The sequence below is a fragment of the Paralichthys olivaceus genome, chromosome 16, assembly GCF_024713975.1.
Source record: "Paralichthys olivaceus isolate ysfri-2021 chromosome 16, ASM2471397v2, whole genome shotgun sequence".
Lineage (NCBI taxonomy): Eukaryota > Metazoa > Chordata > Actinopteri > Pleuronectiformes > Paralichthyidae > Paralichthys > Paralichthys olivaceus.
The window spans coordinates 12,141,598-12,164,522 of record NC_091108.1 but is presented as its reverse complement, the minus strand read 5'-3'; the positions used below and the strand labels follow the sequence as shown (position 1 = coordinate 12,164,522).

The window sequence follows — 22,925 nt, the reverse complement described above, 5'->3', positions numbered from 1 at the left end:
GCATGTGCAGCCCTGTAACAATCTGCACTGCTGAATATCAATCATTTTAATATTTAATGTGGTCAAATACCTACAGTATTGATCTCATACCAGTCATGTATATGTTGGCACAAAAGACAGACAATTCTTGAGGAATGGTAAATAGCAGGTATACATTACAAGCCATATAATTTACTAGTAATTCCAGCATTTATTGCTTCTTATAGGGTTAAAGAAATAACAATTAAACAAAGACACGATTAAAGGTTCACAGTTTTTGCTTACTGTAATCATCTCTCCTGTTAAAGCTGGCAAAGACATACCTCCCTGAAGCATATCAAGTCATGGAGGACAACATTTACAGTCCTCATTCAGTGTAAAGCTATCAGCCAATCATTAAACACCAACAAAATTCCAGACAGTCTCATACAACAGTATCAGTAATGAATAATGACATTGCCCAGTATTAGGTAACATGCCTCACTAGGCTGAGGGTAAGTACAAAGAAAGGGTTCAGTCCATATCAAAAACATTTCTATACAGTACAAGACCCTCCACTTAGTATCCTAGCAACCGGTGAACTCAAAATGGCACTAACTGTAACTCTAAAACTAGCTAAGCTGAGCGCCAGACATAATTATATCTCTCCTCAGCCAATCACATAAGGCCCTGAGCCATAAATAACAGACTGCTCCCCTACAGAGCACCAGTCTGTGCCGAAAAGTAAACAAACGCTTTCTCCAGTAGCGGCTCTTGCTCACTACTGGATTTGTCTTACTTAGAGTAAGACAAACAGAGGGGGAGGGAGGAGAGGTCTATAGGTTTACAGAGAGCAAGAGCGAGACAGATAGAGCGAGTCGAGGGAAAAAGAAAAGCAAACGTAGCCTGTGATTACTGAGTCATAATGAAGGCTGTTGAATGGGACTGCGGCTATGAGCTATGTCATTAAAGACAGTGTGGAGCAGCTGGAAAACCTACAGGTTTCTATTTGAAACACTGGCATGTTGGAAGACAAGGACGCATAGCGCTGGATTCAAAATGTCCTTTCAAATAGCTTCTTCAAATTCATTCAACATTTCCCAAATTTTATGCTCAGAACCACAGTAATAGGCGTCTGGAACTTCACTTTCCAACCTTATTACCCACTGCATGTTTATTTTCCAGACAGCTACCACGGCATTCTGTGAAACAGCTCAGTCTCTGGGGCCTTATATTTAGATTTTACGACCAATATTGAATTCTAACCCAAGATATTTTCACCAGGGTGATTTAAGATGCCACCATGATAGGGCAACAAGCGGCTGCAATTACGATCAGATCACATCACATCACATGGCTGCGAGAGGACACTGGTACATTTGTTCCCTCTGGGTGATGAGAGATGGGACGGGGGATGTGTCTGCACATAAACATTGCTAACGTAATACAAAGTAAGAGGACACTTGTTTGACGAAGGGGGTTTGAGAGTGTATCTAACCTCTTAATGTCATATCATGACAAAATGACAAAGTGGCTGTCAGGCACACAATGACAAATTCTGATGGAGTATGTCTTTTTTTTTCACTTGCTGCAAGGATTTTCAAAATAGCACATTGTAAAATAATCTAATAATCAGATTTTATCAACAGGAATGTCAACTGCATCAACAAATCATTTCTTGTCACATATTTTCTGAGATATGTAAAGATGACTTACAGAACTAGAAGACATATTTGGCATGTATCACATAATGAAAACAGATGTGCCCCACATTTCTACTTCTCTCCTATGATACTTTTTTGTTTTGTTTAGCACATCTCATACAGAGGGGGGACATTTTCCAGACATCAGAATGATGTATCCAGTGAGTCATGATCTAATCCTTGTTGGTGACATTCAAAGCTTACATATGTACACATGTTAACTAGGATAAGGTCAATGCTGGCCTTTTACTGAATGCTTTAGTTATGTTATCTACCATGACAGTTACTTCCTGACTTTAGTCTGTCTCACTTTGAGGAAGTTTGTGGGGAAGCAGTGACTAAATGTCACCTTTGACATGTTATGCCATGAAAAGGGTTAGACACTTTATCAAGTACTTCTCTTTGATACTTTGTCTTCAAAGTGATTATAACAGACTACAGTTATTGCGTTGTATTTTCTTGTATAATCATATGGCTGTGATTATACACAGGATGTTCTGGCTCTAATAGCTGCTAAACCTAAAATTATATAAACCTAAATGAAATTAATGAAAAGATTATCAACTTAGATCTCAGAGATAGTACCCTACTATCTTAAAATCAGGAATAGAAAAATCCTGAAGGACAAAAGTCTGACCCTTCTCTCGGCTCCCAGGATGTTTTCTTCAAGCCTCCCTATTGGGATTCTGGTAGCCTACATTCCCTGCTTCAAGGTCGACAGCAGTGGCAAATTAAATTACTTGTCCTGTTTTGTGGTGTTGGCGCCGGGTCAACAGCGACTTGGCTAAAATGATGAGTGCGGGATTCTGAAGCGAGCTGCATTTGTCCTGGCCCTCTGGTGTCATGTTTGCAAAAGCAAGTAGCCGCAATGAAAAGAGCTGAAATCAAAAGCAGTGTATTAAATTCTGCCTCTGTAATCACTTGCAGAAAAAATCAATTACCTCTGCTTTCAAATGCACCACTTTATACTGTTGTCCTTTTGGCTTACCTTGCTGCTGGAGGATGTCATGTGCTTGCACATGGAGTGAAGCCTGGGTGCATTGGGCCTAATTTTGTAAAACTCAAGCTACAGCACACGCCACCTGCTGTGCATCCTTGATATCACATGGCAAATATGTTGTTACTGTGTTTAAAAAATGTAGTTTTAGTAAAGCTAACAACAGTGAAATACCGTTCTGATGCTTTTTTGCCATGTTTACAGGCAACATGTTAGTTGTCTCTACAGCAGCAAGTGGAGTTTATGTCCTTGTTTCTGAGGGGGTTGTTATCAGCAGACAAACAGCTTACACACCACACTGTGGAATGGGAGGAACTTTAAGTATTTAATGTGGGGTCGAAATTCGGCATAAGCAAACAGGCGACTTGATATTATGCTTCATTTATCATTTGTATGTCACAGAGGTCTGTTGACACAAGAAGTTAGAGACCAAGTCAACAAGGATTATAGTGACACACACCACATCATCAAATACAATAGATGTTTTATGTTATCACTGTAGGATAAACAAATCTGAAATTTTCCCATGAGATATAATTTGCTCTGTTAGATGCACAACAATTGCTGAATTTCCAAAGTGGCTGGTCGACACACCCTCCACAACACACTAAAATTATATCTGAGTAGATATTTCTAAGCACACACAGATTGTAACTGCAGCACTGTCTGTGTAAAAAACACACCGAAATCTGATCTCATCTGATATGCACACAGTTCTCTAAGTAATTTTCTATTATGTATCTTCATTACATGAACCACGGCTCAGCTGAGACTTCATGAATAAAAGAGCAATGTGAAGACTGTTTATTGGAAGGTTTGTTGGAAGGTTTGTTGGCTGTCTACAAGGACCAGAGACATCACAGGCATCCTAGTTAAAACACACATTAGTTGTAGAGATCTTCTAGGTGCTTAGTGAAACACTCATATTCAAAATAATGAATCTACAAATAGTGTCTATCCATCTGCCCTTAAGTTACACCCTGACCTCCTTAAAATATTATGATCTTTTGTAATTGTTCGTCATTCTACTAATTACTGATCAATTTTCTGCACATTTATTCAGTTAATTAATTAACTTGTACTTGTTGTGTGCATTCTTTTGTCAATTTATATCTATCAGTGTCCATGACACAATATTAAAACAATCTTAAACAGCTAGATATCACTGTTATCGGTAGGCAGAGTTGCTACAAACTTGACCAGCAGAGGTCAGTGTTTTCTACTCACTAAAATTATTAAATTCTAGACAGCAACAGAACAGCTCCAGACAAACCCTCAATGACTCATTCTCTCCTCTTAACACTGCACCAGTGATGCTTATGGTCTTATTTTACATTCTAATATATTCTATAATAATGCATAAATAAACAAAAAGTTTAATGTACAGTACTTTTGTAGTTTTTACATTTCAGTAAACAATGCTATATGTGTATACCATAACCGGGAGGATATCAACGTAGAGGCCGATAATTAAAATTATTAATTGTGTTAATATAGCAGTTAAGTTTCATTTGTTTGTGTGTAAATAAACAGTCTTTTTTCAGCATGGGGATATATGATCATCACACAATGCAAAAATTTGGTGCAGAAATAAAGTTTAAATTCAAAACACATGTTTGACAAACGTGAGTAACTTCTTGCCTATCTATGTGTATTTTAACCACATTGAGAGGTTGTGTTAAACAAGAAGCATTTCACCTTGTATCAGCTGGACACACACTGTTAGACCACACCAATAGGCCTCTCCCAAGAACCTATTGTTGCCTTATGTTGAAAGACCAGATGAATATTTAACCGGAAGAGAGAAAGTGGTAGGCATCAGATCGCTGAGAAGAAAATTACACTCTCCCCATCATGTGACCCGACTATCCACAGTCTAAAGGCAGACAGGATTGCTTCTTTTTCATTGACTGCTCATTTATAATGTTGGGCTTTGAAATCAGCTTTAAAAAGAGAGGACCTGTGTGCAGTGACAGACGGTATGTTTGCAAGTCTAATGGGGCCAACTGGCGAGTTGGGTGTCTGTGAGAAAGATGGAGATGGGTTGGAAAGGCATAGGGTCAGCAGCACCACTGACAGAGAACAGCGGCTCATCCAGGTGATCAGGGTGATGCAGATGGAAATCAGAAAGCTGGAAATGGAGAACATGGGGCTGAGGAGGAGAGCAGGAGCTCATCTTCGAAAGAATGCTACAGTTCCCATCATTTTAACTGAGTGCAGAGGTAAACTTATATAATATCATTATTGTGTACCATGCAGCTTGAGTTTAGTCTGGGAATAAATAATGGCACTGTAATAATTTATTCTGAAGCGTTACTTGAGTTATTACTTTGAAGTATACCTTAACCTCTAACTTCTGGCTGAGGTCTCTCTCTCGAAATTCAATAATTTCCATTAACAAGGTGATGGGAGGCACCTAACCGGGTGTGTGTGTGTGTGTGTGTGTGAGACAGCCAAAGGGCAGGGGAGGATGGGGGACATCTTTGAATGGTAGACAATGTGGTAGTTTAGGGATTCAGTTTAAGCATGGATTTGAAAATGAGTGCATCTTTCCAGATCCCCACTCACAATTAATCAACGGTGGTAGGGTGGTCATCCCAAATGGTTGTATTTGTTTTTTAAATTTTATACATTTTTATAAATTTGGTAATAAATATAAAATTGAAACAAGCATAGGATAGTTCACCCAAAAATTAAAATTCACTCATTGTCCACTCACCACTGTGCTGATGGAAGTCTGAGTGACGTGAAGTAACTGGACGTCCAAATTCAACTCAAAACGAGGTCATTCACACCATGTTTTAGCCTTAATGTCCCCCGTGATCCTCGTTCACATGCACACACGAATTTGAATACCGGTGCTTACAGACACTTGGATGACACCACAGGAGCAGTTTTTTTTTTGTTTTGTTTTTGTTTGAAGATGTGTTCCCCAGTTACTTAAATTGTTTTGGATTGAGCTATTGCCTCCATCGGCATAGTGGGGAATAGATAATGAGTTAATTTTTATTTTTTGCTTAACAATCCCTTTAAGAGTGCAGTATCTCTTTAATCTTCTTGTATAATGCGTTATTATCCCTGTATTAGTATTCTGAAATACATATTTTTTTAAATTAAGACTCACCTATTTGTTACTGTGGATGTTTATATTTTCATTTTTTTCTTCCTGCCATCCAGAGAGCGTGGTCATGACGGTGAGGAGATACCCGGTCTTCCAGCCTTTGGTCAGTCACAGCACTTTGCAGTGGGGGAAGATGAAGAACGAGAAGTGAACTGGAAGACAGCAACGAAGACAATTAGCATGAACTGAACATATTTAACAGTGAATATCGTGAGAATCATTAGAAAACACCAAACTGAATGAGGGTCCTGTATACTTCCTGCAAGAGGCAGGCTAACTAGCTTGAATTAGTGGTGACTGAGTTGTTAAGTTAAAGAGAGCTAAAGACGGGATAAGCTAAATGTACAGTTTAGCCATTGAATAAAGTCTTTTGCTCACTTTGTCAGTATTTTTACAACCAGTTGTTTGTTCATTACACTGTTATTAAGTTATTTAGTACTTACACAGTTCTCGTGGAAACGTGATGACGACGTGATAGGAGTCACCCGTTATCTCCATCAACCTGTGGAATGTGTGTGCACCTGTCCGCGAAGCAGCCTCAACTCTCGCGAGAGTTCGGCGTTGCGCAGTGGAGTCCAGCCGTCCGCCATCATTACTCCCAGGCTAACATTAGCCAAAACACCCACCGGGAAGAGGGCGAAGCGAGCGAGTGACAACAACAACAACAGCAGCAGCAGCAGCAGCGGACTCACTGACACGACCCGCTGCTCAGAGGGGAGGTCACCGGGTTCCCCTGCCGCTTCCCTGGCACAGGAAGCGAACACCAGCAGCTGCCTTTCATGTAGTCTTCAAATCTCCACAAACGAAAAGTCGTTCGAAGTAACCATGTCCAACCTCATAGGCGGCACCAAGAAGGACACCAAGATGAGGATACGAGCCTTTCCTGTGAGTAATTCACCGGCTAAATATGAGACCCGAGCACCGGGGCTGACAGGGTTTAATGCTAGCAGTAGCATATGCGCGCTAGTTAGCTGGTCAATCGAGATAAAAACATGTCATTGTCAACTGAAATGTGCTACTGGTTTAACAAATAACCCGAAGCGCACGAGCTATGTTATTTATTCAATTCATTTAATATGAATAAGGTGGTCGTTCAGTCGTCGTCTGACATGAGCTAATGTTAGCATATGTTGTAAAAAACTTCTCCAGTTAGAGACGAGCAGATAGTAGCTAGCTGAGTAGCAGGCCTGGGTGTTAGCGTACTTGACGTTAGCCAAGTTGCAGTCGATCTGCAAGTATCATCACAGCGATGATAACTGTGATGATCTGTGTTATATTACGGGTGGAGGCTGACCCGAGCTGTTATAGGTGGTAAATGACACACCGTCATAAAGTGTTAGCTTTACAGAGCTAACGAACCTTCAGCCTAACTCGAGACCATAGTATACATGCCCAACGTAACTCGAGAAGTTAATGCCCATGCCTTTCCCAGGACCAAGATAACATAGTGCCAACTCCATCTACCGATTGTTGTGCTGATTTACAAATTCTAATGCCGGGCTAAGAATGTGAGGATATTGGGCAAGCTTAATCTCCTAGCTCTTGCAACACCCTTCATTAACAAATGTGTTTTCCATGCTGGGTGTCCAGGTTTATGCCTTGGTATCAGTTATCAAGTGTCAGTCCTCTCTCTGATGTTGGGCTTACATGCAAGTGGAATGCCAGCCCCCTAAACAATAATCAAGGTCTGTTTCATTGCAACAAGAAAATGTAATTCTAGGACGAATATGATTTAATCCTATCACACCTCTTTTATTTGCTCAAACCTACTGAGTCAAGCTAGTCAAGACTTACTCTTTACACGGGATGCACCCATATAACTTGTGCAGTGTACTAAATATGATGTCAGCCCTCAGAGGCCCATATCCTCAACAGTATTTGTAATGCACATTGTTTTCTGTAGTATATTTATAGCCAAACTATCACTATACTGCCAAATGTTACACTTCCAAATTTGCTGTTTCATGCTTGATGCTGACAGTCCACACATTGTTACTTTGCTTTCCCTCAATTAACAGCTGCAGTTAGCAAGCCAAAAGCTAAAATATGTTGTGTCACAACTTAAACAATACCTTGAGTGACTGTATATTACTTTTTGATTGCTATGATATTGGTTTGTTATTGCTACATTTCTACCACGTGATTTAAAAAAAATATTTCAATAAGAGATTTTTTGTTGCAGTTTATATGCCTGAAAAAATAAAGTAGTGATTTGAGAGTAGCTTTCTACTAACCAACCACCTGTGTTCTTTCACTGAAATACGTTATCAATTTCTATCACATGCTTGAAAAATCATCTTGACAGCAGTCAGAATAATCGAGGTGTCACCGTATGTCTGTATTGAAACAAGTATTTTTGTTCCTGGCAGCCTGGACATCACCGTCCTCTTGACTTAAAGGATGTGGAAGTAATGAATAATAAACACACTTTTATCTGTCTGCTCCTTCTTAGAATACGATGGATGAGAAGTATGTGAACAACATCTGGGACCTTCTTAAGAATGCCATCCAGGAGATCCAGAGGAAGAACAACAGTGGGCTAAGCTTTGAGGAGCTGTACAGGAACGCCTACACCATGGTGCTCCACAAGCATGGCGAGAAGCTCTACACAGGCCTGAGGGAGGTCGTCACTGAACACCTCATCAACAAAGTAAATAAATATATTCTTCTCTAATGCTGCTCTTTTTATGAATCATTTACAGAACAATAAATAATAGTTATATGACAAAAAAGGGAAAAAACTAAAAACAAGACAGGCATTACCATTACTGTTCATTATTGATTAAAACAAATAAAACTGTCCATTGAAGGCAACCATACATTTAAAACTATCAACAGCAATGCAATCATTGTCCTCCATTAACCTGATCTGATGTGTATGTATTTTCAGGTCCGGGAAGATGTCCTTAACTCTTTAAATAATAACTTTCTGCAAACACTGAATCAGGCCTGGAATGACCATCAAACAGCCATGGTTATGATCAGAGACATCCTCATGTACATGGTAGGTATGCCTCATCTTTTGTCCTGAGAAAATGGTAGAGTAGTTATAGATAAGTAATAGTCATCTTCACCACTATGCAGTGAATGTTCTGTTTTATCATCAGATAGAACAGATTTGAAGTTATACCTTTCCCTCATGGGTTGTGTGGCATTGTAAGTGTAGTATGATATCATCTCTGTTTAAAAAAATGCTTCTGTGCTGTAGAAGAGTAATCGTCATTGTGACCCGCCTTCATCGTTTTCTGGGCTTTGATTATAAGGTGCTGTCTCGTATGTGGGCCCAACAATGAGCTTCTGTTGTTGAAGGTATTTGTTTAGTTGGAAAACTGGCAGGACTAGTCGATTTACTTTAGCCCACAACCAGTCCTAAGGGTTTATGGGGTTGTGCATGTGCGAGTGAGTGAGCCTTTGAGATAGAAACTAGTGTAGGTTAAACAATGGCACAGTCGGTGCAGAGATGACAAGGCTCCCCTGGGGTTGTTTTGTTAAATGGTCTCCTTTTTCCTGTCCTGCTTTAACCCCGGACAGTTTGGCTTTCTGTTGTTAAACTACTGCAGACTCGCAACCTGCAGCTGTTGTTACCAGGCTGCTGACCATGAGTGCACAGCTAGACAGATACAGCAAGTGTGACTTTGTTGTTCTCACAGTTGCCTTTCTTCAGACTCAGGAGACATTGATTTATTTGTCTAGCAGAGGTATGGTCATTCATAGATTTTATGTGTTAATCATTCATTTAATAGGGCATGGAAAATGTGTGTATTTGGTTTTTTTTTATAAAATCATAGCCCTGTGTACCTGATTTATTTCTTATACATTAATTTAACTCAGTTAATACTGTACTTAGGAAAAACTGAGAGGAACCAGAAAGCCAAACCCCCAAAGCGTTTAAAAGAAGCTCTTCTTTAAAATGAGCAGGAATACAAATCAGTGCTCATTTGTACAAAATTTAAAAGATGTGGAAGTTTGTATTAGTAATAACCAGCTGTAAATTTGCACTCGGTAATATTTGTCATTCTGGACTAATGTTTGTAATATCAATTCTTGTAACTTAGTGGCTTGGTAAATATTTTATAACCCATGCTCATATCAATATTTATGCCATCTTAAAGGAGTCCATGTCATAACCTTATGTTTTCTGGGAATAATTCCAACAATTACTAATGATCTTATAAAAGCTTGGCAACCTGTCAGCAGGATATTAGAGTGTATAATAAAAGCTTTTCTGATAGGTTGCGCTGCATAAAAATAATGTTTTTTACATTGAAAATAATACAAATAACTTGTGAATACATAATATATCCAATAAGGATAAATACCTTTCACTCAAACTGAATATTTTCTCTATACATACATACATACATTCATTTATATTAATTTAATTGAGTCAGATTCAGGCCATGGTACATCTTTCTATGTATTCTGTGTCTGATGTCCTTTCACCCCATTCTCTCGTCTCCCAGGACCGAGTCTATGTTCAACAGAACAATGTTGAGAATGTGTACAACCTCGGCCTCATCATATTCAGGGACCAGGTGGTTCGCTACGGCTGCATTCGAGACCACCTGCGACAGACGTTACTGGACATGATTGCACGTGAGAGGAAGGGAGAGGTTGTAGATAGGTATGCAGATCAAAATTGTTTTTGTAACTTTACATTCTCTCCAGGATTCCTCAGACATTATTGTAATATGTACATTTGTCATTTTAATGATTGCTAATATGGAGGTCGTACATTCATTCATTACAGGGGTGCCATTAGAAACGCCTGCCAGATGCTCATGATTCTCGGCTTGGACGGCAGGTCTGTATATGAGGAGGACTTTGAGGGCCCTTTCTTAGATATGTCAGCCGAATTCTTCCAGGTGAGTCTGTGGTGTTTTTATGACTCCTCTTATGTTTTTGTTTTTGTTAAAAGTCTTTGTAATTAATCAACATATTCTATCTTTTCAGATGGAGAGCCAAAAGTTCCTTGCTGAAAACAGTGCCAGTGTCTACATAAAGAAGGTAGAGGCCAGAATCAATGAAGAAATAGAGCGAGTTATGCACTGCTTGGACAAGTCTACAGAAGAGCCCATTGTCAAGGTGGTGGAACGGGAGCTAATTTCTAAACACATGAAGACAATTGTAGAGATGGAGAACTCTGGCCTCGTCCATATGCTCAAGAATGGAAAGACAGACGGTAAAGCTTTGTTTTGTTGTTTGTTTTCCCTTTCTCCTGCATTTTGATTTTGTTTCTCATTACTCTTCCCACTGTATCCCTGTCAGACCTGGCATGCATGTACAAGCTGTTCACTCGCGTGCCAAACGGCCTGAAGACGATGTGCGAGTGTATGAGCTCTTACTTGAGGGAGCAAGGCAAAGCTCTGGTGTCAGAAGAGGGAGAGGGCAAGAACCCTGTTGACTATATACAGGTATGATGATTCAGCAATAAGTCCAAAAGATTTATTTGTTTTTTTTGAATGACAAAGATCATATCAGCTCTCTGTAATTTTCTCCTCACCAGGGCCTGCTAGACCTGAAGACACGATTTGACCGTTTCCTCCTCGAGTCCTTCAACAATGACAGACTTTTCAAACAAACCATAGCTGGCGACTTTGAGTATTTCCTAAATCTCAATTCTCGCTCTCCAGAGTATCTATCACTCTTTATCGACGATAAGCTCAAGAAAGGAGTCAAAGGGGTATGTGACTTAGAATTATTTCTTTTATTTTTATTGGTGTGCTGGTACGTTGCTCACTTTACCCCCTCCTGATTATTTGACCAGTTAACAGAACAGGAGGTGGAGTCCATCCTTGACAAGGCCATGGTGTTGTTCAGGTTCATGCAGGAGAAAGATGTGTTTGAAAGGTACTATAAGCAGCACCTGGGTCGCAGGCTGCTCAGCAACAAGAGTGTCTCAGACGACTCAGAGAAGAACATGATCTCTAAGCTCAAGGTAAATCCAAGGTGCTTTTGGATGCACTTCATGTGCATATCACTTTTATTGTTCCTCATTATAATGTCTGTCAAAATACCTGTCAGCAGTCTCAAGTGATTTCTCTCTGTCTTTGTCTCTTGCAGACAGAATGTGGCTGTCAGTTCACCTCAAAACTGGAAGGAATGTTCAGAGACATGAGCATCTCCAACACCACCATGGATGAGTTCAGGCAACACATACAAACCACGTCGGTAAGGCAGTCAGGCTTTCTAAACATGGCACATGTTAAAATAAAACTTTAACATGACATTGCACATTTCATCATCTGTTTCTGAAGGAAGATCTGAAACAAAGTAATTGAGTCAGAAAAGCAATTGTTTGGTGTGTAACCTCCTTGTTTCTCTCTCAGGCATCCTTAAGTGGTGTGGACCTTATAGTTAGAGTCCTCACTACCGGCTACTGGCCCACACAGTCTGCAACCCCAAAATGCACCATCCCGCCTGCTCCTAGACAGGCATTTGAAGTCTTTAGAAGGTAATACTCCCTTTAGTACTCTTTAAGTGATTAATACTATACACATGCTCGATATTATTTGATCCTGTATTTGTTTTTTCCAGATTTTACCTCGCTAAGCACAGTGGCAGGCAGCTTACACTGCAGCACCACATGGGCGGGGCAGACCTAAATGCAACTTTCTACGGAGCTGTTAAAAAGGTAGAAGCAAAAGTAAAAATACTGCAATAATGCTAATGTTTGGTATCATTATTATCATAATCCAAACTCACCTTCCTTTCCTCTTCAATTGCAGGAGGATGGTTCAGAGGTTGGAGTAGGAGGTGCCCAGGTGACAGGCTCAAACACCCGCAAGCACATACTGCAGGTTTCCACCTTCCAGATGACCATCCTCATGCTCTTCAACAACAGAGAAAAGTGCACTTTCGAGGTGGGGGTTGCACAGTTAAGCGCCTTCATCTGGCTATTATCACCTCTGTTGTTCCACAGGAGGACAGAGTTTAAAACAATCCTTATTTAAAACCTTTTCCGTGCTTCTGTCCTTGTCTATAGGAGATCCAGCAGGAGACTGATATTCCAGAGCGGGAGTTAGTGCGGGCGTTGCAGTCTCTGGCCTGTGGGAAACCCACACAGAGAGTTCTCACCAAGGAGCCAAAGTCCAAGGAGATTGAAAACGGCCACGTGTTTACAGTCAATGATCAGTTTACTTCCAAACTGCACAGAGTCAAAATACAGACAGGTGGGCAAAAGATTGATACAACATATACTAAAGACTGCTTCAGTCTCAGCTACTGCCCACAACTGTCTGTGGCACAAGTTGTTTCTGGTTTGAAGGTTTCATTCCTGAACATCTTAAACTTGATACTGTGGATTTCCTTCTGTACGAGAAGGGTTCATTACTACTGTACTTTGTTGTAAAATTTGGTCACAGCACATTGAAGGTTTGTCCTCTATCTTTCTGAAACATCATCTCAACTCTGTTTTCTACTTCCTCAGTTGCTGCTAAACAAGGAGAATCAGACCCTGAAAGGAAAGAGACACGACAGAAAGTGGACGATGACAGGAAGCATGAGATAGAGGCAGCCATTGTCCGAATCATGAAGTCCAGGAAGAAGATGCAGCATAATGTCCTGGTGGCGGAGGTAAGTAACGCAAATGATCATATGAAGTTGGGTCTCTTTTGCTTTGATTTTCCACCGTCTCCTGTTTAAACGCTGCCTTTTTCTTACATGTTGCAACTTTGTGTTTTCAGGTGACTCAACAGCTGCGGGCGCGTTTTCTCCCCAGCCCTGTGGTTATCAAGAAGCGTATAGAAGGACTCATAGAAAGAGAATACTTGGCGAGGACGCCAGAGGATCGTAAAGTCTACACCTATGTTGCGTAAAAGAGAAACTGTGGATTTGAGGAGAAAGAGACTGGAAGGGGGGGAATGGGATTTGTTTTTCTTTGGACTGTTGTTACGCATGGACTGGAAGTTTTTTTTCAAGATAAGTCTGGGAACCTGATTCTTCATTCTGTTCAAAACCACAGTAAACAAACACAAAATGTTGCCACAGGAAAAATCCATCAGTTCACCTAGATGATTTTTAAATCAGGCCCAGTCTTCTCAATCCCTGTGAGTTTTATCAAGGATGGATCCAGCTTCAAGCTTTTCACTGTTTTACCCTTGTAGAGATAAAACTTGCAAAGAATCCCTTGGGAAAATGTGAATGCACCACATTATTTTTTGTTTCAATACTGTATAAATAAATCAAATATGAAAAACAGCAAATTTGGATTGTTAGAAAATAAAAAGAATGAGTATTGATGCTCTGTAGTCTCCCTCAGAAAGGCTTTGCTCACCTTCTGCATTTGTCTCCCAAAGAACTCACAACACTGACATTTGCTCTTCTCAAAATGATTTATTACATTGAGAAATGTGTTTCAAGCTCTTGGTTAGGATTCCCACATTTTCCCATGGTGTCAACGACAGTGATTTTTCACATTGCACCTATTAGACTCTGTTTTTAATGTTTCATTGTAATTATTTCATGCCAGTTTCTAACAACTCTGTCAGTGCTACAAAGGAGATTGTGCAGCTTGGGTTCCACACACAACAAACTCAAGTGACACCTGCAGTGTATACATCGAGAACGGTGAGTCAGAAATCAAAATCCAATTGTATCATCTACAGGCTCATTTATTACATGCATGTAATATGTTATTTTCAGGCAATTACTTATTAAATCAATACTCTGACCTGCAGTGTTAATACAGAGCAGTAAACATGTAACAGTTCAAATCAGGTGACACTGAACTACATGTCTGTAAAGTGAATGAGCACAATTAGAAAGTACATTGAACTCAACATGATAAATGTGTCACTTTCCAGTATCTGATCTTGATGTTAGTAATAATTTTATGTAATACAGTGCAACAAATACAGCTGAATTCAGACGACTTGAGGAAGGGTAATTATGGAGGGGTTGAGGGAACTGTTAAGCTCTGGATCTGGTTGTGACTGAGCAGCTCTAGCCAGAGTCTCCAGCTGGGTAATGAAACTTTGAATGTCTTCAGTAGAACTGTGAGTCCAGGCCAGAGGCAGATGGGCAGCAACAGGTTTACGATCTGCAACACAAACAACCTCTCAGGCGACAGAATTTACAGAGGAAGTCTGAAAAGGGCTGAATAAGAACATCTCTCTCTGTACTGATTTAGAGTTGAACAGATTTCTCCGCAGCTCACCTTGAAAGAACTTCCCGCTGCATGTTCTGGCTGCAGCTCGAGACAAGGCCAACCATACAACAGTGTCCGCCCCTTGCTCTACACTGCGCAGCCTCTCCCCCATCATCTGGTGAAACTGAGGCATTGACGTGGAAACAGCTGGAGACATAATTTTTTATAAAAATTAGGTTTTAATGTTATTTTTGCAGTGAAGCAGATGAGACAAATAATATTTATCAAACAGATAAGTCTCCACTAGATAGAATAACTGGTCAAAGCAAAACTAAAAGTGGACAGTGCATCTTTGAAAGACATTTTTTTTATCACTACTAACAAAACATTTTAAAAAAGTAGAGAAAGAAAGTGAATGAGAGCTGCAGCAGCAGAATCAGCATTGGTTCCTCATTGGAGGAGCAATGTATAACCTGCACACAGTGATAATGTCATTCCATAATAACTTGTACCACACAGTGATGAAAGATAAGCTCGATCGTATCTCTAATGTTATTGGTTGCAATTTTTAAGACTTCATGATGACAATTCAATCATCCATCCATCCATCATCTAATTCGTATTCTCTTGAGTCTTGGGGGGGCAGCTGAAGCCAATCCCAGCTGACATTGACAGAGCTGACACACCCTGGTCATCAGCACATAACAGGGCCCAAATACAGAGACGAACAACCAATCACACTTACAGTCAGTTCAGTGTCTCCAATCAACCTAACCCCAATCTGCATGTTTTAGGACTGTGGGAGGAAGCTGGAGAACCCAGAGTATACATACCCACGACACAGGGACAACATGCAAACTCCATAAAGCAAGACACCAGCCGAACCGGAAACATTTCTACCACTTGATCATAATACATTTTATTGATATATGCAACTTTTAGCTCTTGTCTGTAGTTCTGTAGTAAGCAGAGACACCTTGTCCATGTGTACTGATATTTAAATATTTCGTACACACAGACAGAAGCTAAAACAAATACCCTGCTTCCACTTGTGTTGGCACGAATTAGTGATTAGTTAGTACCTGGTGTATCCACCCAGCCTGGATGCATGACAGAGAAGTGAATCACAGGGTTGGCTTTGGCCCACTGTTGTGTCAGCACCACCTGCTGTCTCTGAAAAGAAACAACACATTCCCATCACTAATATTATTTACATCCAGAGTTCCACTTAAAAAAAAGAAAGCCTCATGATCTAGATATCCCATGTTCCGCTCTGACCTTGTTCTGGGAGTAGACCATGACGCCATCAAAGTATCCCCTCTCTGACTGCAAGTCATCCGCTCGGAGCTTCTGGACCAGCATGCCTCCCGAGGACACAGTGATCTAACAGATAGAGAGGAGAGGCCACAGTGTGCTGAGACAACAGCCCCTTTACTGCAGACAAAAGTTCTGTTGTACTGTCCACATGATGCACTTCAACACTCGGCCTGTGTATACTGTATCTGTTTGCGTAAATGTGTTCACACCACTCTTGGGTCCCGGCTCTTCTGTAGAAGTGGTATGAGGGTCTGGGTGAGGATGTACACCCCTGGAGAAATGGAGAAATGCTTTAGCCTTGATTTCATATCAAAAACTGATTCCCTCCACAGAATCATGATGCGATCGACCATCAGCATGATGTCTCACCCATCGTGTTGGTGGCAAAGTTCTTCTCCAGTCCCTCAGCGTTTACCTCTCTCTTGTGCATCATGCAGCCTGCGTTATTTATCTGTCACAACAGAAAGTGAGATGAGTCAAAATTTGCATGGTTATTAGTTTGGTAAAGAATTTGTGATGAAGATTGGGGACACGTACCAACACGTTCAACGATGAATACTGCTTCTTGAAGGCATCTGCAAACGCCCACACTTTGCGTGTCTCTGACATGTCCACAATATGGACATGCACCTCCTGGAAAACTCAATTATCAGTCTTTCTCAAAAGGTATGGGACATGTTAAATTATTTCCTGTTTAGTTTCAGCCATGTTCTTTACCATCAACCCTCACCGTATTCCCAGACTCATTGACGATGTCCAACCTGGCGTCCTCTGCTTTCTCTTTGTTCCTGCACACCATGTGCACGGTCCCACCTGGAAAGAGATCACATGGCTTCACTACTGAGTGCTTAAAGGGATATTTCACCAAAAATAAAAAGCACTCATTATCTACTCGCCACCATGCCGAAGGAGGGGTGGGTAAGCGTTTAACACTTTTGGAGTTTGTGAGTAGATAATGAGTGCATTTAAATTTTTCTGTGAACTACCCCTTTAACTGTCCCTATCCCTTTAACAGCGTGTGTGTGCCTATACCTCTCTTGGCTATTGCCATGGCTGTCGCTCTGCCGATCCCACTGTTGGCTCCAGTGACCATGAAGGACCGTCCCACAACAGACACATCCAGCTGCTGGTGCTCGAAGTCTTTGGATGCTGCCTCATACCCCTTCCTGAAGGTACACACACACAAAGCTAAGAAAGGAATAGTGAAATCACAACTTTGACACATTTTTAGCTGGAGAAGAATCGAGTGATGCGAGTGTCATCCTCAAGACTCAATGAAACTGTTGTGTAACTGTCCATAAAGGCCTGTTTGTGTTATATACAGGGACCAGACATTTGAATATTCCTCTGTTTGGTAGCGTTTACACTTAAAGACGTGACACACAATACATGTTTACACACGGTAAAACCAACGTTTACACAATCCAAAGGCTGGAGTGACTCTACAGAGAATAAACAGTGAAACACACAAAGCATCTCCCTGACAGCATCTCTCTACTCGACTGTTCTCAGCACTGACCTTGTGTAGTGATGGATTCCGTTCAGAAACCAGATGGTATTTCTGTACACAGACATGTTATCACACAGAGTGAACCGGGGGGGGGAAGTGGTCAGACTTCACAGTGCTGGTGAAGCACTGTGACAGATCAGAGTCACATGAAGCAAGGAGGCAGCGACCATCTACCGCCCCCTACCGGCTTTGAGTGGTAACAACACCTTCAACACTCACCTTGTCTCTTAAAAGTTCTGGGGTGTTAGTTTTCATTCATTTAAATGCCTAAAGCACCCACGTGATGATCTATAGAAGCCGGGATGGGCTGGTGTGTGTTACAGGACTGACTGAATGTGACCAATCCAGCAGGTTGTTTGATTTGATGACGGGTCCTGCAGGCACCGCTCCCCGGGAGGGCGGAGTTAACCCAACCTCTGCTGGTGCCTGGAGTGGGCGACGCGTAGAAATGTGTTGAGTCCGGACTGTTCGACCCTTTTCTGAGGGTTACAGAGTTTATTTTAATTAGTTTTTAAAATATCTGATTGTCGGTCACAGGTCGTTCTGCGACATCAACAATGGTGAGTAGCTGTTCGGTGTTTGTTTGCTTTTTGTTCACCTGTTCACACCTGATGCAGCTCACTCTCAGGTGGCTAATGCTAAAAACTACACTTCCGCACAGCTTCCTGTTCACTTCAGCCCTGTTTGTTCTCGTCACGCGGCTCCACAGCAGATGTGTTTGGTTTCTACTGAGTTTCTTTTGTCTTACCTTCCACTTTGACCCACAGTGAGGTGTTCGATTCCCCCTCAGTAGAACAGGTTTAGTCACTTTCCGTCGACAGGAGCAGCTCTGTCCATAATTTGCCTACTGCCTCTGACACAGGGGAAGTGCACAGGGAAGCACCTGTTTGAAGAGGGGTTGTGGGCCTGCTGCTTTTCTCCAGTGAAATGTGTTCACTTCACACATTCCTCCAGTTGTGTCTTTATTTAATTTTTTATTCAACCTTTATTTAACCACGAAGTTCTCTTTGAGACATCTCCCCTGCAGGCCCACACAATCAAACTGAACACAATCAATAGATTTAAAAACATAGAACATATTTAGAGATGTGGAGGAATCATCGGCTAAAATAACTGTTAGAAGCATGAATCTGATTTTGAAAGACTTTTAAACATGCCAAGGGGAGGTCATGATAGGATTAGATTATGTTTAGTATGCTTTGGAGTTGCAAGATGTACGATAATTATCATATGTGTACAATAATCTCACCGTCTGCCCAGTGTACGACCTCTTATGCTAAAATACATGAATAGATTTACAGATAAGATATTATGCAAGTATATTCAAGATGTGTCAATACTACAATATACGCATTTCTGAACACACAAAAATAAGAGAAACAATCTAGATAAGGACAAATGTTGCCCAGTGAAAAGCCTAACTTACTCCCTCATACCAGCCTCTCTTACATGAACAACAAGAGGAAGGTGAAAACAGTGCAGCAGTGAGGGAAAGTAATGTTCCTCTTGATGTGTAGCCAAATCTATTTCCAACGCTCAGAAGCATATTCTCCAAACATCTGAAACCCAACTCCTTAACTCTCTTGAGGATCAGGAAAAAGGAAACTTCCGTCACCTTTTCCTCTACCAGTTGTTGACCCTCCTCTTTTCCCCTTTTGTTTGGTCAGTGGAGTTACTCTTTAATGAGCCATGACAACAGCAAGTCACAGGTTTGACCCTTGGTTTCTCTCTCTCTCTCTCTCTCTCTCTCTCTCTGTGTGTGTGTGTGCGTGTGCGTGTCGAGGGTAGTTAATGTCCTACTGAACGACTGTATATTTGCTCAAGTCACCCCCACTGTCCATGCATGTATCATGATTGCCCCGCTGATGTGTCTGTGTTGTTAGATGCGCTTCCTGCTGCTCTTCAGTCGCCAGGGGAAGCTGCGTCTGCAGAAGTGGTTCACACCCATTTCAGAGCGAGAGAAGAAGAAGATCATCAGGGACATGACCACCATGGTGTTGGCACGGCAACCCCGCTCCTGTAACTTCCTACACTGGAAAGACCTCAAGATTATTTACAAGAGGTGGATGCTGCCTCCACATGTTATTAAATGACTGTCTTAGCCAGCAGGTGTCTTAGTTACAGCTGCTGTGTAATATGTATCCCCATCAATGCCAGTTTATAATAATGTCACCTTTTCCTCAGGTATGCAAGCTTGTATTTCTGCTTGGCCATAGAGAACGAGGAGAATGAGCTGCTAGCCCTGGAGGTTATTCATCGTTATGTGGAGTTGCTGGACAAGTACTTTGGCAATGTATTTGACTGTGTTTCACTATATTTGACTCAATATGCATCTATACTCTCTGAAGCAACGCAATGCAACTTTTACTGAGCAACAGCGCCCTCTGCAGCCACTTGTGGTGATCAGTTATTTTGGTCCCTGTGTCCTCACGATCCCCAGCTTCCTGAACCAGGAGAGCATGTCATTTTAACTTTCCTCACTGAACATTGAACACTCTTCCAAACTCTTCTTACTGACCTCTACACTGAAAAAAGAAAATTGTTGTACCAGCTTAAAAGATTATTTCGATTGGTAACACAAATGAATTAAGTTTGACACCTCCACAAAGGAGGTTTGTTTGCAGGATTATGCAAAACTACTCAATAGATTTCCATGAAATTTTGTGGAGAGGTGGGGCATGAACCAAGGACAAACCTATTTTGTTGCAGATCCAGGAATAGTTTCACTTTCTTTAAAATTGTCATATACAGAGTTTTTCAACATTTCTGTTGATTCCTCAGAGAATAATTCATGGATCTTCATGGGAGAGAGGAATGTTTCTGGGACTGATATTTATGTGTGTTTGCAATTTGGTGCAGATCCAAATAAAAATCTGGATCTAGTGAATTGAAATGTGGTTTCAGAGAGGGACTGTTACTGGGTGCCAGCCTAGTTCAACTTGAAGTTAACAAGTTGTATATTAACACAATTTTAAACTTTAATTTGAAAGAACTTCAATAATATGTGTGTTACTAATTGCAAGTATTTATTATTCAGTGTTAGATCAGCATGTGGCTGATCTACAGTTCGGCCTTACTCTTGAACTTGCGCTGCCCGATTCTGACAATTTAAGATGCAACTATCAGACTAACAGAGCAAAAACAGGCGTTCAGGGTGAGGTGAAGTTGCACAGTGTTGCTTTTATGGTGGCTAAAATCAAGGGCAATATACTGGAAATATCATATGAAGCATTTTAAATTTGATACTTTACAAAATAACCAACATATCCGCCCTCATACCTCCTCTCAGGTGTGTGAGCTGGACATAATCTTTAACTTTGAAAAGGCCTATTTTATCCTGGATGAGTTCCTCATGGGGGGTGAGATACAAGAAACCTCCAAACAGATGGTGAATCGCTGTATCGAAGCCTCGGACATGCTACAAGAGGTGAGTTGCGGTGACACACGCTAACACTCGTAAACAACACAGGGCGTGGCTTGCATTTTTGGTGTGACCATGTAACGTGTTGCATGGCTCAGAATCATTAAAGGAATAGTGACATGATTTGGAATTTAGTTTAGAGGTGATTATATATTTTCTTCAATCTCGGATGCGGGGTAATGAGAAGGGTTCAGATGAAATTGATTTTCCTTATAATTTACTAAACATCAACATTTAACACAAATGCTGTATCAAGCTCCATCATGAGAACTTGTTTCAATTAATGTGAGTGTGAACTTACCAGCAAGTAGTCGGTATCAAAATGAGTTCAATTAACAGCGGTGCTGCTGAGTCCCTTGTGTGTCTTTGTCCTTCTCATAGCTAAAAGGCTTTTGAATATTAGCTGTTGCACCTGTTTTGAATAGATTTGTGCTTGTGCTGCTGGTTTTTCTCCCTTTTGTGTGTGTTTGTGTGTGTATCTCTCTCTCTCTCGCTCTCTGCCTGTGTTATGGCGAGTGAGAGACAGATCTCCCTGGAACGTGGCATAGGTTTTAAAAACGGTTTTTGACTGATTCTCCCTGTTCCCCCTGTAGAGTCTGTGGCTCTGTGTGCTACTGTAGTTTCTCTGGGTGTGTCGTTCTGTTGTTCTCAGTAGCGCTGACTAACGCTTCTAACCTAGAGTTGGATTATGTGCAGTATAGCCTCTCATTCATTGTGACCATTATCGCTTCAGGATGACAGCAGTGAGTGGTATGAGGTGGAGCTGTTTGGATGACCTTGAATATGGACAGAAAGGTTAGACGTTGTGCTTGTGTTAGTCACCTATCGTTTGTTGGTGTGCTCAGCACTTTATAACAGGTGATTACATACGTGTGCCAGTGAATATTAATTGTATCATGATGCATTTCAAAGAGGCTGAAGACTAATTTTTCTTGTTTTTGCCTTTTTTCTAGACCATGGAGGAGTATATGAGCAAACCTGCATTTTAACACATGGAAAAGGGACATAAAGGGGGAGGAATACAGGAACCAAGTGTACTGTACATGAGTCAAAGAAGTTTCAGAATATGGAAAACGGGATTAGCTTTGACTCTACTGAACATTTTCAAAGGGAAAAGTTGCCGTCTTGAACGTCTGCTCCTGCTCTAAGCATCGCTGCAATATAACCTAATTCAAGAGTAAGTCTACCTTTTGTTCATACTTATACATTCAAGTGAAGGAAGGGGTTGGGAAGTAATGCTTTTATATGGATTCAATGAAGTAGTAATACAGGTCCAGGGATATGAATTTTATACAAATACATTGATTTTAGCTCTACAGGTTTGTTGCATTCGTATCTAAATCCCACATAAATTTGTTGTAATTGAAGTGGGGACTGATTGCAGGAAAAAAAAATTTGTGAAGTTAAAATGGATTGATTTTATATTAGTAAATAATAAATTATGAATGAAAGTAATTATACGTTTCATATTGTTTTTTTCTCTGTATAAAATATTATTAAAGTGTGGGATGATTGGTGTTGAAAAGGAGCCGTTGCTAGTGTGGGTGTGAATATCACTGTTTTTAATGATGTGAAATTTATGATATTGTGGCTTACGATTAAAATATGTATTTTGATAAAACACTCTGCTTTGAGTAATCTTTATTTGATGATTAATTTTATATCAAAGGAATCCACCTTAATAAATCAGTCTGGATGACACCAAGCCAACTATCAACATGATTAAAAGTGTTGATCTCCACAAACTGTTTTCTTCTGATAAACCTTTATGTCTATGGTTTGATTTAAAGAAAATTGTTTTAATAAGGCA

The 22,925-nt window shown here is 40.7% G+C and overlaps 3 protein-coding genes across 7 annotated transcripts; 2 read left to right on the top strand and 1 right to left on the bottom strand.

The window, feature by feature from the left end:
* The first annotated feature begins 6,331 nt into the window (after positions 1 to 6,331).
* Positions 6,332 to 14,042, top strand: LOC109643120 (cullin-3-like). The gene is made up of 16 exons (XM_020108137.2): positions 6,332 to 6,664; positions 8,232 to 8,429; positions 8,670 to 8,783; positions 10,243 to 10,403; positions 10,530 to 10,644; positions 10,733 to 10,961; positions 11,048 to 11,193; positions 11,286 to 11,462; positions 11,547 to 11,717; positions 11,843 to 11,950; positions 12,109 to 12,233; positions 12,317 to 12,413; positions 12,508 to 12,642; positions 12,765 to 12,951; positions 13,209 to 13,354; positions 13,465 to 14,042. The coding sequence occupies exons 1-16, from the start codon at positions 6,605 to 6,607 to the stop codon at positions 13,594 to 13,596; spliced, it is 2,301 nt and encodes a 766-aa protein (XP_019963696.2). The 5' UTR covers positions 6,332 to 6,604; the 3' UTR covers positions 13,597 to 14,042.
* A 51-nt stretch (positions 14,043 to 14,093) lies between these two features.
* dhrs12lb (dehydrogenase/reductase (SDR family) member 12-like b) lies at positions 14,094 to 19,400 on the bottom strand. 3 transcript variants are annotated; one of them, XM_020108158.2, is made up of 10 exons: positions 18,443 to 19,400; positions 17,217 to 17,350; positions 16,915 to 16,997; positions 16,722 to 16,817; positions 16,554 to 16,635; positions 16,394 to 16,455; positions 16,146 to 16,250; positions 15,950 to 16,040; positions 14,937 to 15,074; positions 14,094 to 14,819 (listed from the first exon to the last, which is right to left on the bottom strand). In XM_020108158.2, the coding sequence occupies exons 2-10, from the start codon at positions 17,275 to 17,277 to the stop codon at positions 14,644 to 14,646; spliced, it is 894 nt and encodes a 297-aa protein (XP_019963717.1). In that variant the 5' UTR covers positions 17,278 to 17,350; positions 18,443 to 19,400; the 3' UTR covers positions 14,094 to 14,643. The 3 variants fall into 3 exon arrangements, with proteins under 3 accessions (XP_019963717.1, XP_019963724.1, XP_019963710.1); XM_020108165.2 differs by lacking the exon at positions 18,443 to 19,400 and adding an exon at positions 17,914 to 18,034; XM_020108151.2 differs by lacking the exon at positions 18,443 to 19,400 and adding an exon at positions 17,704 to 17,861.
* ap1s3b (adaptor related protein complex 1 subunit sigma 3b) lies at positions 18,075 to 22,738 on the top strand. Of its 3 annotated transcripts, none has more exons than XR_011238770.1 (6): positions 18,075 to 18,254; positions 19,578 to 19,756; positions 19,879 to 19,987; positions 20,984 to 21,121; positions 21,849 to 21,973; positions 22,069 to 22,738. XR_011238770.1 is itself a non-coding variant. In XM_020108175.2 (6 exons), the coding sequence occupies exons 1-5, from the start codon at positions 18,252 to 18,254 to the stop codon at positions 21,888 to 21,890; spliced, it is 471 nt and encodes a 156-aa protein (XP_019963734.1). In that variant the 5' UTR covers positions 18,075 to 18,251; the 3' UTR covers positions 21,891 to 21,910; positions 22,069 to 22,738. The 3 variants fall into 3 exon arrangements, 2 of the variants coding, with proteins under 2 accessions (XP_019963734.1, XP_019963743.1); XM_020108175.2 differs by having other exon boundaries at positions 21,849 to 21,910; XM_020108184.2 differs by lacking the exon at positions 21,849 to 21,973.
* The last annotated feature ends 187 nt before the right edge of the window (positions 22,739 to 22,925 follow it).